The sequence below is a fragment of the Macaca nemestrina genome, chromosome 15, assembly GCF_043159975.1.
Source record: "Macaca nemestrina isolate mMacNem1 chromosome 15, mMacNem.hap1, whole genome shotgun sequence".
Lineage (NCBI taxonomy): Eukaryota > Metazoa > Chordata > Mammalia > Primates > Cercopithecidae > Macaca > Macaca nemestrina.
In genome coordinates this window covers 25742725-25756886 of record NC_092139.1, presented here as the reverse complement: position 1 = coordinate 25756886, position 14162 = coordinate 25742725, and the positions used below count along the sequence as shown (strand labels likewise).

Sequence of the window (14162 nt, the reverse complement as noted above, 5' to 3'; positions counted from 1 at the left end):
CCAGCAAGCTTGTACCCTCCATGTGGGCAGAGGCCGTGTCTTTATCTCCATCCTTGAGCCAGGTACTCCATGGGTACCTGGCGTGTTGAGACACTTGGTAAATTGACTTCCTTGTTCCTAAAGAGAGGATACTTTTTCTTGACTGTTGTCAGGAACTTCCTGGAGATTTGAGGTCACTTCCAGCCTGAGCCCAGTCTCCTGAGCACAGGTGTCTGGCTGCGGTGCTGTCCTCTAGACTGGGGCAGGAGGAGAGCCGTGTCTCAAAAAGAAAACCTTGCCTTGACAGCTTCTGCAGAGCCCTGTATAACCAGCTTCAGCCACTGTGGCTCGGGTTGCTGGCGGCTGACTTAAGGTCTGCTTCTTCATTGGCCACTTGGGCTTTTTCCTTCCACGCTCTTTCATGAACAGCATTTACTGGGAAGGTGTGGACCAGATGGAAGATTTGATGTGGTCATTCATAAGGGGAGTATGTTGCAGTCTGCTTTCTTTGTCTAATCAACCCCAACTGGAGTGTCTTCTCTTCTCTTGCAGCACCTGTCCCTGAAAGCCAAAAGGGCCAAGGTCCAGGACCAGTGAGAGGAGCCCACAGCCGCAGCTGCAGGGACTGCTGGTGTCCTCTCCTCCATGCTGCTGCCCCTGGCCCCAGGTGGGGTGAGCTGGCACCAGCTCCTGTAGAATGTTCGGTTGCTCTGAAGGGGGCTGCGGCCTGTTCATTATCCCTTTCTTCCTACTGCCCACAGCATTTGCATCCTTGCTGGGATCCCGGAGGACTCTGTGCATGGGCAGACATCCTTCTGTGCTGCCGCGGGCAGAGTGGGAGTTGGCTCACTCAGCACGCTCACTAACCCAGCATGCCACTTCCAGCAGGCACGCAGTCCTGGCCCAGCTCTGTGGGAAACAAGGAGGAAAGTGAAGGCTGAAATACCATGTGGGGTGGACAGAGGAATGGTTTGCTGGGGCCACGGCTGTGTTAACCAATGAGGTCCGCTGCCAAGTTTGTGAACAAGCATGTATCTACAAAGGAACGAAACATCGGGGATCTCTGCCGAAACCACCAAGAGGCATGTCTGATGGGCACAGGGGCTCCCAAACCCAGTGGCTTCTGTCTGTCCTCAGCCCTTGTCCCTGTTTATCTGCAGCCAGGAGATTTGCAAGGGATTGGTGATTGACAGAGAGGACTCGTGCGCTGTTTTGTGTTCGCTGAGGATTTCTGTTTCGCAAGTGGGCTTAGCGTCTTCTCAGTGCAGTGCCAGGTCCTGGTGCCACACTAGCTGAGCACTCAGGAGAGCCAGGTCCTGGTGCCACACTAGCCGAGCACTCAGGAGAGTTCATCAGCTCCGATCCCACAGGGTCTCCTCTTTAGCAGGGATTCACAACAGTTTAGACGCCCTAAACTTCTGTAGCTCAGGAACATAACTGGTATATTTGTTTTTTTGTTTGTTTGCTTGGCGTCTTGCAAGAGCACGCGGGGGTGGTTCTTCCAGCAGGCACTGGTTTTGTTGCCCCAGGGCTGCTTTGCTGTGATGATGATTGCATTTCAACACATGCCAGATGCAGATTTTTTCCCCCTTACTGTTTCAATGACCTTTATTTTAAAAACACATAGCTTGAAAATTTATTTTTGTACTGATATTAGTTTGGATGTGCCACTTTTGGCACCAAATGTGTATGTCATTTTTATTTCCATTTTATAAACATGTAAATAATAGTGATAACTTGTTAATAATAGTAAACCTTTATACCTAAAGTAAATATATTCCCTCCCACAGCTGGTTCTCATGGTCTATATGTGAAGATGTTCTAATGAATTGTTCGGAGTGAGGGCCTCACATTAGCTAAGAAACTTAATGCTGTGGCATACAGCAGCTTTGGGATCTCAGGGACACAGGAAGCCCCCTAAAGCAAGATGATGTGACTGATTGACCTCAAGACCTGATTAGAGTAAACTGTGGGACATTAAAAGAAGTCCCAAAGAGGTGCTAATTCTTGCCATTTCCAATTGGGATCTCCCTGTAGAGAGGTCAGAAACATTATTTTTCAAGCTTGGCTTTAGGACTGGGGCTGATCCTACAAAGCTTATGTGGTGGTGGAAGGGGAGGTACAGGGTTCACACCCTCAGGTTGGAGACCAGAGTCCACCGGGAGCCTGGACAGTCTGGAGGGAGCACCCAGAGGCAAGCCCGTCCCTGCATGCTGCCCCTACCCCTGGGCCCCTGATCCTGAGCACATGCCTCCCCTCTGTCCCTCCACTTCTCAGAGGGCAGCGCTCCCCCGGGGACACCTCCCATTGTTGTGTCCTGTGTTATATCACAGTCTGCGATGGGTGGGGCAGGTCCTCGCTGTCCGAAGCAACTGCGAAATCCTGGGCTCATGGGGACTCCCCTTTACAGTAGTGGTGAACACCAGGCTGGGAGCCCTCAACTCGCCAGGGAGTGGGGCCCGGCCTGGGTGAGAGAGATGAGAGCTTTTGACTTCGTTTGTTGCAGATCTGTATCCCTATTCCCATTGTTGGCCCACAGATGTGACAGCAGGGCCTAGTACCTCACAGTACTAGTAGTTCCACAGAATTCGTCCCTTTGGGCTCCACACAGGTCTTCAGATACTGCTAGTGCAATTACCCACAGCATTGCTGTGTCTTCCCTTTGGAGCAAGTGAGAGGGCAGAGAGAAGCTGGCGCTGGAAAGCATGGAGGCGGTGGTGCCCTGTAGGCCCAGAGATGGCAGCTTTCTGTGTTGGTGGCTTGCAGAGACCCTGCCAGTTCTCTGCCACAGCTGGTTTCCCCAGGGGTTGGACATTGTTGTCATGGGGAGCCCCTGGTTCAGCCAGCGCACGGCTCAGTCCAGCCAGCAAATGTTGAGCCCTCAGGCCATGTGCATGGCACAGGAATGAGGTGGAGATGCTTGACAACAAATAACCAGATGAGTGGACCAGGATGGAGCTGGGCACGCGAGAAGGACAGGGTGGCAGGAGATGGCAGAGGTCCAGTAGGGGTTGTTAAGGCCAGGGCTGTATCCACAGAGACTGCCCCACGATAAGATGCTTTCCTGGTGAGAGGACAGACCGCTCTCATGTTCTTGCCTGGCTATACCTCACTGCTGAGCATTTCATGTGGGCCATGAACTTGGAGAGCTGCTTAGTGCCTCAGCTCCATGCTCCCATCTCCACTGTTTTGTCCTGGTGTCAGCACAGCCTGCTACCAGTGCTGCTCCAGTTTCATGGGCCAGGCCCTGCCATTCAGTCCTGGATTGTCCCCAGCACCCCAGCCCTGCCCTCAGCTCTGTTTTCCAGGGACTTGCTGGAACAGGGTGTTTCCTTGCCTGCCCTCAGCTCTGTTTTGCAGGGCCCGGCGCTGACAGCGTGTGGCTGACACATCTAGTCTGAGCAAGGACGTCTGCTGCTGACCAGAGGGTTGGGTGGCTGGGGGAGAGAAGCTCAGGCCAAGGGGCCTAAATCTGGAAAACCATGAGACTCCATCCTGGAGCCACAAGCCTGGATGTCTGGCAGTGAGGCCGGGGAAGCTGTAAGTTATCAAAGCCCCATCTCGGGTGGTTCTGATGAAGTGGTGGGCTTGGGAATCCTGGGGACAGGAGTTGAAGATGTGAAGACAGGTAGCCCAGTGGACAGGTAGCCCCCGCCGGGGAGATCAGAGCGTCAGGTCTGAGTGAAAGCTGATAAATTGTTTCTTCACAAGTGTGCTTAGACCCCAGCCCAGTCCCCCTCATGTGTTTCCCCAGAACACAGATCTGCGGGCTTGGGATTCAACCCCAGGCAGGTTGTGGCAGCAGGCATCAATGTCAGCCCACTATGAATTTTCCTGAGTCCTGCAAAAATGAGTAATCTGTAGTAATGAGCATTTTATAAAGCTTAAGTTTATTCTCTATAAAAGACCATCCTTTAGTGTTATTTATTTATTTATTTATTTATTTTGAGTCAGAGTCTTGCTCTGTCACCCGGTCTAGAGTGCAATGACATGATCTTGGCTCACTGCAACCTCCACCTCCCGGGTTCAAGTGATTCTCCTGCCTCAGTCTCCAGAGTAGCTGGGATTACAAGCACCTGCCACCACACCCAGCTAATTTTTGTATTTTTAGTGGAGACGGGGTTTCACTGTGTTGTCCAGGCTGGTCTAAACTCTGACCTCAAGTGATCCGTCCGCCTTGGCCTCCCAAAGTGCTGGGATTACAGGCGTGAGCCAGAGTACCCGGCCATCCTTTAGTCTTCTTGGTGCTAAGATGCTTTTAGGAAATGATGGTGATAGTAGATGGTGGTTTTATTTTTTAATGTTTTCTTTGGAATCAACAGTTGTTCATCTGTCACCCAATTAAAAACCAATTCAAAATGATGAAACAAAAACTGATGTAATCCTCAAGTCTGGGAACTATTGGGTTGTGGCTGAGTGGGCCAGGCAGGGCATCTGGCAGCATCAGCACCAAGATCATCGTTCTGGGAAGTGGATCTGAACTGCCAAGCACCCACCTGGGTTTCAAGTGAACTTTGGCAGTGCTGGGGGACATTTCTATCCCCTGGAAGAGTTCGAGTTGGCAGGTCTCAGCCCCATATCCCTTCTTCACCTCAAGATAAGATCACATACTTTCCGCTCTGCAATGATTCATCTGGATTTTCTCCTCAGCCTTCTAATTTGTGATGAAATAGGATGATGGAACTCTGGATTTCTTGTCAGTTAAATCTGTTTTTTTTTTTTCTTCTTCTTTTTTTCTGAGTCATTGGAACTGGAAATAGCCAATCAAATAATTGCACCAACAGCTGGCTACTGTGGATGAGCAGGTGGAGTTTGCGTGGCAGGCGGTCTGGAGAGGGCTTATCCCTGGGTCCTCACAGTCATTGCTCCCTCCAGCAAGCAAGGATGACGTCTCTGGTGAATCCTGGCGATGTTCCCTTTTGTACTCTTGGGTGGCATTGGACTTGCTGGAACAGGGTGTCTCCTTGCCTGCTTAAGTGTGGCCAAAGAGATTCCCAGCGCAGCGTTCCCCCAGGCCCTCTGGCACACGTGGCCACCACTCCCACTTGTGGGCTCTCCTGAAGGCAATGAGCAGGCTAGGGAGGCTGGGCGGTTCACAAGGGAGAAGTGGCACAGGTACAGGATTTAATACCCCAGGATCTCCGTAGCCAGGTGAACACCCAGCCCATGGCTTCTTGACCATGACCTCATCAGTGGCTCCAAGTACGAATGTCCTAGCTGGGCTCTTTGCTGGCCTCAGCCTGATGGGCGGACCCATATAGGACCCAAAGGTCACCTGAGATCCTTCCTACGTCCCCACCACTGCCATGAGCCTCTGCATCGCCTCAGACCCCAGAAGAGCAGGAGCTGGCTGATAAGGCCTTACCAGCTCACCCTCAGGCTGTTTATTTTAGCCTCTTTCTCTTGGTTACTTTTCTTCCCTGCAGTTTAGGCTTGTTCTGTTTTCAGGTGCGGTCTTCAGTTTGCCTGGTGTCTGCTGTCCCTGTGTTTTTTCTTTGCTGTTCTTTGTTTTTCCTCATGGGTGTGCCTCGCCCCTTTAACCTCCACCTCTCTGACCTCTGCATTATTTTCCTTTTTGCCGTGAAGTTTTAAAAAGAATGCAGTTGTGTTGATTTTTAATGTTCTTCAAAAGTATTTTTTCCTCGACATTTATGTTAACATCTTGGTCTTTTTTAATGCTCTGCTTGTTTAACTTATAGTTTGGACATTTAGGTACAAAAAATCTTATTTAGTTTCATTGTTGTGGTTCTATGAATATTTTCTTCTGCGATCTTCTTTTGTTTCTTTTTGTTTTGTTTTGATACAGAGTCTAGCTCTGTCACCCAGGCTGGAGTGCAGTGGTGCAATATGGGCTCACTGCCGCCTCGGCCTCCTGGGCTCAAGTGATCCTCCCACCTCAGCTTCCCTGGTAGCTGGGACCACAGGCGTGCGCCACCATGCCTGGCTGATTTTTGTATTTTTGTAAAGACGGGGTTTCTTGGTGTTGCACAGGTTGGTCTCAAACTCCTGAGCTCTAGTGATCCACCCACCTCGGCCACCCAAAGAGCTGGGATTACAGGTGTGAGCCACTATGTCTGGCCTTTTCTGTGATTTTCATCTTCCACTTTAGTGTATTAGTTTAAAACTCAACAGTTGACTTCCCATTTTACTTTACTTCCTTTGCCCCCCTTTTCTTCATTTCTTTTTTTTTTTTTTTTTTGAGACAGAGTCTTGCTCTGTCACCCAGGCTGGAGTGCAGTGGCGTGATCTTGGCTCACTGCAAGCTCTGCCTCCCAGGTTCACACCATTCTCCTGCCTCAGCCTCCTGAGTAGCTGGGACTACAGGCACCCACCACTGTGCCCAGCTGATTTTTTGTATTTTTTAGTAGAGACGGGGTTTCATCGTGGTCTCAATCTCCTGACCTCGTGATCCGCCCGCCTCGGCCTCCCAAAGTGCTGGGATTACAGGCGTGAGCCACCGCGCCCGGCCTCTTCATTTCTTATTATGCTTAATTTGCTTTAGTGGTTGGCAAAAGGCCTACATGTAGGTGTGGGAGCTGGGGGAAGGTATTTCAAACAAAGGATTAAATGTCAAGAATGCACAAGGAGCTCCTATAAATCACCAGTGAAAAGACAACCCCAGCAGAAAAAAAATGGGCAAAGGGAATGGAAAGCAGTGTGTAGAGGCAGACCCAAAACTCTACCAAGCCACCGAAGAGATATTCAGAGTTAGTCATCAGAAAAACACACGCGAAAGCAACAATTAGACATCACTCTGCACCCATGAGATACCGACAAACTGGAAAGGTGGTGGATGGAGATGCGGCAGCCTCTGGGCACAGCTGGTGTGGCGTCCTGGAGAGCCGCCTGGGACTACTTATCCAATAAAGTGTGTTCCTGCCCCACAACCCAGAAACTCTGCTTCGGGGGGTGTGTTCCCAACACAATTCTCACCCGGGTCCTTAGGAGACACATGTAAGGATGCTTACTGGTGTGATGGATGGGGTGGGGACTAATGTCCATCCCTGGGAAGTGTGCAGGGACAACGTATTGGATAACATTGTGGATAAGTACAGAACACAGACCTGAGAAATAGCTGAGTGGAAGAATTAAGAAACTGCTGTAATCCCAGCACTTTGGGAGGCCGAGGCGGGCAGATCACAAGGTCAAGAGGTTGAGACCATTCTGGCCAACATGGTGAAACCCCGTCCCTACTAAAAATATAAAAATTAGCTGGGCTTGGTGGTGTGCACCTGTAGTCCCAGCTACTGGGGAAGCTGAGTCAGGAGAATCATTTGAATCTGGGAGGCTGAGGTTGCAGTCAGCCAAGATTGTGCCACTGCACTCCAGCATGGTAACAGAGCTAGAGTCCGTCTCAAAAAAAAAAAAAAGAAAAAAAAGAAAGAAAGAAACTGATGTGATAGTCCTGTTCACGGAGACTAAAACTACATGCACACAAAACCAATACGACTGCAAATATATGTACAAATAAGATGTGCATTGGAAGCGTTGCCTGTGGGGTTGGGGGTAGGAAACAAGGATTGGCAATAAAAGAAAATGTAAAATGAAATAAAACAAGATGGGGAGAATAAGTGTTCATCTGGAAGAGATGTGGATTTTAGGACACGTAGCCCTTCTTGTCTAAGGTTTTAGACCTGCTCACCAGTGGCCCCGGGAGGCAGGAGGTTGTGGAGTTGGCTTCAGGAGCCTGCCTCCCACCTCCAAGCTCATATCCTGGCAGGAACCATTTCTACCCTGGATGGAGTGAGTCGGCCAGCAACATGAGACATTTTTTGATGCTTGCTTTCCCTATCACAGCGCATTTTTACTCATACATGATCTCCTTGGGACACCCTTTTAACTCATGTTTATTCTACATGCCCCACGGTACAGTTAATTTTCACCGGCAGTCTGAAAGCCAGCAACAGCCACAGAGCCTGTCTAATCACCAAGGAGTCAAAGGCATGCAGCCCTGCGGCCCCTTTCAGTAGAGGCGAAGGAACTCACTGGAGAAGCCCTCCCCAGTTTATGATTAAATAGGCTACTAAAATGGATGGTAGCTTATGGGATTTATCTGGGCAGAGTGCCTTCATACTTCCAAGGCAGGAACCAGTAGGACAGACGGCATCATTTAAGTCCTTCCTGCTGATCAGTATCCTTAGGATGGAATTTATGCTCTCAGTCCGTAGGGACTCTTGTTCCCTCCACTTCGGCACTTGGCCCTGTGCTTCTGAGCCTTTGGCCTTCAGGAGGCGAAAGAGAACTGGGTACGCCAAGGCTTTAAAGATCCTTTGATGAGCTTTTGCCATCTGAGGAACATGTAGACTTCAGCTGTGTTTGCTACACCCAGATGTGGCTCCCTCTCTCGGGCTTGCTGATCATTTAGAACCAGTTTAATTAGCACTGGTATATGGTTTTCCAAAGATTGCCTGGTAGGAGGCAGAAATCTGGGCCAGGTTAGTGAGGCAGTATGCAAACTGGAAGAGGCCACCAGGGAACTTGTTCAATGTAAGTCTTACTCCAAGCTTTCCATTGCTTGGAGAAGGGTGTTCTAAATCGCCCTCCGTCTTCCCGACTTCAGTTGCAGACTCAGAAGGAAGGCAGATTCTGGGGCGATTTCCTGATCCAGTGGTGATGGGGTCGTGGGAACTCAGCTTCTAGGGAGACAGGGTAGGTTTCCTGTCCCCAGATTAATAAACCAAGGTCACTTCTCCTGCACTGTGATGATGCCTGACCCTGTTCTTAGTGGGCATAGATGGAGTTAAATTTTTTTTTTTTTTTTTTTTTTTTTAGAGGCAGGGTCTCACTATGTTACCCAGGCTGGTCTCAAACTCCTGGACTCAAGCAATCTTCCTGCCTCAGCCTCCCAAAGTGCTGGGATTACAGGCATGAGAGTTAAATTTTCACATGGGATTTTTGCCAATTGATTAATCTGTTGCCCCAGCCAGGATCAGGATAAAAGGGCTTTGCATCCTCACAGGCTCTCTTGATTGATCTTGTTCATGCACAGATGGAATTCGGACACCCTTTGGGTATGTGGATAACTCTTACAGGCCACAGGACCCAGATTAGTGACACCACAACTGGGCATCACCTGAGTAGGGAGGACGGGAGCACTGAGCTCCAAGTCAGAAGACCCGAATTAAAAACCGACCATCTTTAATGAGGTATAATTTACATATAATAAATGCACTCATTTAATTGGGTAGTCAATACGTTTTGACAAATCAGTACACCACAGTGACCACCAAAATCAAATATAGAACATTTTCATCCAAAAAGTTTCTCATGATCTTCTGTAGTCAATGACCACCCCGACTGCCCCCAGCCTCAGGCGTCACTATTCTGCTTTCTGTCACTATGGGCTAGCTTGGCCTTTTCTAGAATTTCATACACATGGGATCATTTAGGATATACTCTTTTGGGTCTGGAGGAGATCTGGTTTAAGCCCCACACTCAAAATTAGATAACTTTGTGACCCTTGGCAAGACATTTTTTCTTCAACTCAGTTTCCTTACCAGTGCGATGCGGTAATAATCAAACCAGCGAGCCAGCCTTCCCCTCCCTCCCTCCCTCCCTCCCTTCCTTCCTTCCTCCCTCCCTCCCTTCCCTCCCTCCCTCCCTCCCTCCCTTCCCTCCTTCCTTCTTCCTTCCTTCCTTCCTTCTTTCCCTCCCTCTCTCCCACCCGCCTCCCTCCCTCCCTCCCTCCTGTCCTTCCATGTGCACAGGTGCTACAGTGAGCTGCATTGTAAAATTCCAGAAAGGAGCTGGGTCAGGGTTTGCTCAGGAAACAGGAGCCTCTGCTCCCTCTGTGTGTGTTACAGAGGGCACCTGCTGCCCCTCCCTCCATGCCCATCCCAGCCTCCCTGGTGCCGTGGTGTGCAGGTCCCCGAATCTCCTTCAAAGAGGACTCCTTTTATTTAAGGGAGATAGGAAGTCACCCCTGGAAGAAACCAGATGTGGTGATGAGGGCCCCACCCTCAAGACGGGCAGAGGCCAGAGGTGACCAGGATCTGAGCAGAGGGCAGGACCATGTCAGGAGGTGGGGGTGCACAGAGGCCCGGAGTGGGGCCCGCCTGGCCCTGGGGCTCGGGACACTGGAATTTTCAGGGGGAGCAGTGAGTGGAAGGCCCGTGGAGCTGCTGGACACCAGGTGAGTGTTGGCATCAGGACACACTGCTCAGAACCACCCAGGAACAATCTGATGGACACCTTCGTGCCCTTCACAACACAATTCACTGACACCGGACACACCCAGAAGCACTTGTAAATCAGAGACCACTGCACACACAGCACAGTCCCTGCTTCCCTGGAGCTCACGTGCTAAAACATGACCCACATCCAGGCTGCAGCCCATCCTTAGCCAGGGATGTGGAGGGTCCTGAGTCTGGTCCTGTTGAGTCCTGAGTCCTCCGAACTAGCCCTGCCAAGCTGCCCAGCATCTGACGCAGCACAGCAGTGCTGTGCTGCCCTCTGCTGGCCACGTGGAGGCAGTGAGTCCCCACACTGCTGTCCACAACTGGCAATGAGCTCAGGGGAGGTAGACCGTGTTTCTGGTTCCTTGCTTCTGACAACCTGGCAGAGCAGATATGGAAGGGCAGAGCACTATAAGAACTCTTCTCCCAGTGCCTTGATCTCCCCATTATTCCCTGTGTGTCCTTCACTTCCCCTCCCTTCCCTATAAGTGTCTGGATTTAAGAAATGACAGTTGAGGCAAATCATGTTGCTTTTTTGACCATCTCCTGCAGTGTTCCCTTTCCATGGCCTCACCCTCTCATGGCCCCCAGCTGTTGCAGCTGGTTCAGGGAGGTCTCTCTTGGCCACCTTTCATCCAGTGGGGATGGAGGGACCAGTGTCATTTCCGGAGGGAGCACCTGAGTTTGGAGGTGAAACATAGGCAATACCTTATCCAGGTGACACCTTCCCTAGGCCACAAAACCATAGTTTCTAGATGGAGCTGGGCATGGTGACTCATGCCTATAATCCTAGCACTTTGGAAGGTTGAGGCCAGAGGATGGCTTGAGGCCAGGAGTTTGAGATCAGCCTGGGCAACATAGGCCCTGTCTATACAAAAAATAATAATTTAAAAAATTAGCCGGGTGTGGTATGTGTGTCTCTAGTCCTAGCTACTCATGAGGTTGAGGCGGGAAGGTCACTTGAGCCCAGGAGTTTGAGGCTGCAGTGAGCTGTGATCGGTTGTACCACTGCATGTCAGCCTGGTCAACACAGCGAGACCCTGTCTTTTAAAAAAAATAGATGGTAGGGTGCCGTGCCTCCCCCCCTCCCCATAGATTCTTTGACGTGCCTCCTATGCAGAGGTGGGGTCTATGTCCCTCTCATGAATCTGGCCAGGCTGCTGGTTGTTTTGACCCAGGGTTGTGTGAAGTGATGTGCTGTGACTTCTGAGGCTGAGTCATGAAAGGCCATGCAGCTCCTGCCTGGCTTGCTGGGACCCTGCCACCAGAGCAAGCCAGCTACCTGATACCAGGATGCTGGAGAGGCCACTCATGGGTTCTGGTCCATGATGCCATCTCAGAAGTGGGTCCTCTGGCCCAGCTCTTCCAGGGCCCAGCCTTCTGGACCACTGTCAGCTGAGGCCCAGACATGCAGGAGCATAGACAAGCCATCCCTCCTGTGCGCTGTCCCAATTCCTGACCTGGTTTCTGGAGCTTGATTTGGAGACAGAGCCCACCTTGACAATGCTGTTTCCCTGGGAGAATGGGTCTCCTCTTGGCTGGCTTGCCAGGAGTTCTGGGGCCCTCCTTCCCCTGATTCCTAGGGGCTTGGTGGCTCTGAGCTGGGCAGCTCCGCATTCTCTCAATTTCATTCTGTCTGATCCATGTTAGTGTTATTTACTTTTTAAGGTTTTTTTTTTCTTCTTCTTCTTTTTACATAGAATCTCGCTTTGTTGCCCAGGCTGGAGTGCAGTGGGGATCATGGCTCACTGTAACCTTCAACTCCTGGGCCCAGGGGATCGTCCAGCCTCGGCCTCCCAGAGTCCATGTTCGTTTTAATATGAAAGCAACGTTTTATGCGACAACCAGGAACTCTGAAGGGTTTTCACGTGGATGAGCCACACGCCGGGATTTGGAATTGCGGGAAGTGTCCAGCGAGTAGGGTAGGAGGAATGTTGGGGGTGGGACTGGACCAGAAGGGAGGCTAGGACGTCGTCGAGAACGAGGTTGCAGGGACGCTGCGGTGGGAGAAGACGAATTCCCAGCCTGTTCGTCCTCCGCAAGGAGTGACTGAGGCTCAAAAAGCCACGGTGTTGCCCAAAACTGTTGCAGCTGGCGCAGGCAGGGTCCACACCCCGAAGCTTGCCGATGCCCTCGGCGGCGGCCCGTCCTGCAGAGCCGCGTTCCCTACGCCCAACAAGGCCGGACCCCCACCGGGATTGCTGGAACCGGGTGTCCCGCGCGTCCCCAGCGCAAGCCGACACGGCGAGATCTCTGGGTCGGTGCTGCACACGGCGACCGGCAGGCGGCGCTGGAGCCCCGCGTTTGCGCAGCGAGGACGCCCTTGCGCTGCTCCGGGTGCTGTTGGCGCCCAGGGAGGGGGTGAGTGCAGGGAGGAGGGGTCAGACCCAAATCTTGCCCGGTGCGAGCTCACTGCCTGCCCACCGGGCACTCCCCCAGCAGCTCGGTCCCGGCCTGAACGCCTCGGAGTGAAAAGAGCCCCCGCACCTCCCGTGACGGTGTCTCCTTCTCTGTCCACGTTGCAAAAAGCTGTACTGTACCCACCACGTCTTTAAATCTTGACCACTTCACCAAGAAAGGCATGAACCTCTCCATTTTACAGGCCCAGTTCATGATAACAAAAAGCAACGACAAAAATCAAATAACACCAGCAAACCTTTATGGAGTTCTAATAATTGACCTGGCTTGCCGGGGTCCTTCAGAGTGGAGTTGGGGTGGGTGCAGGAGAGGGGTCAAAAGCCAGCCCCAGGAGAGGGCCACCCGCGCAGCCCCCTCTCCACCATCAGGGCTCTTGCAGACCCGAGGGCCTACCAGGAGGAGCAGATGGGCCATAGTAAATCTGAGGGGCCACTGGAATACCCAGACTGTCCCAGGTCACTCCATTTCTGCATTTTTGTTCATTGCAGACATTCCTCCTGCAGGCTGAAGTGGCCAGAGTACCTGGGGAGTGGCCCTGGGAACAGGAGGCCGGGCACCTACCAAGGAGCCTTGCCCCAGGGCATGGTGCTTGCAGCTACAGCTTGATCCCAGAGCTGTGCCCATCTGTGCTAAGACCATGAGGCCACAGTCTCAAGGCCTGGCCCCATCTCATTCCAGGTGCTAGTCCATTGGAGACCAGCCAGTGAGCAGCCCCTGGTCTGGAAGCAGGCCTGGCACAAGGCAATGTGGCATAGTGGTGAAGGGCTTGGCCTGTGGAATGGCAGTGTCTGGGTTCAAGTCCTGGTGCCACCACTCACCAACTGTGTGACCTTGGCATGACCCTTAGCTTTCTACCTCAATTTCCTCATCTGTACAATAAAGATAGTAATAGTTTATTTTTGTGTGTTTTATGATGCTTTGACATCTTGGAGTCTGATGAACCCAGGGAGGGACTGCCCCTAGGGAGGCTAGCTAATTCTTAGAGTGAACAACTTGCCGGCAAGTTTGCCTTTTTTTTTTTTTTTTTTTTTTTGATGGAGTCTTGGTCTGTTGCCCAGGCTGGAATGCAATGGCACGATCTTGGCTCACTGCAACTTCCGCCTTCCGGGTTCAAGTGATTCTCCTGCCTCAGCCTCGCGAGTAGCTGGGATTATAGGCGCCCACCATCATGCCCGGCTAATTTTTGTATTTTTAGTGGAGACGAAGTTTCACCATGTTGGCCAGGCTGGTCTTGAACTCCTGATCTCAGGTGGTCCGCCTGTCTTGGCGTCCCAAAGTGCTGAGATTACAGACATGAGCCACCGTGCCTGGCCTACAAACTTGCCTTTCATATGCACACCAGCCTGTCCAAAGCCCATATCCCCTAACATCCCCTTTATAAAACCCTCACACAGCAGGCCAATATTCCCCCTGCCCTAAATCACTCCAGGGCCACGTACCAGATAATTAGGAATGACCACTATAGCCTGGACTGTAAACTAAGATGATTAAAACTAGCCAATCTTAATTTAAACCTCCAACCTTGCCTCACTTGTTCCTTCCCCATGAAAGCCACAATAAAGGCTTTTGTCCGCGCTTTTCCCTTGTTCA

The 14162-nt window shown here is 51.4% G+C and overlaps 1 protein-coding gene across 4 annotated transcripts in view; it reads left to right on the top strand.

Moving 5' to 3' along the window:
* The window catches only part of LOC105496344 (DEAH-box helicase 35), a 91978-nt gene extending 78411 nt beyond the window's left edge, over nucleotides 1-13567 (top strand). The window contains exons 22-24 of one of the 4 annotated variants that reach the window (XM_071079335.1): nucleotides 532-646; nucleotides 741-3519; nucleotides 4302-5598. In XM_071079335.1, the coding sequence (XP_070935436.1) occupies nucleotides 532-576 (45 nt within the window). In that variant the 3' untranslated portion in view covers nucleotides 577-646; nucleotides 741-3519; nucleotides 4302-5598. Of the gene's footprint in view, nucleotides 1-531; nucleotides 3520-4301; nucleotides 5599-11854 lie in introns of those variants that run through there. The other 3 variants (XM_071079333.1, XM_071079334.1, XM_011766689.3) reach the window with 3 other exon arrangements.
* Nucleotides 13568-14162: the final 595 nt, after the last annotated feature.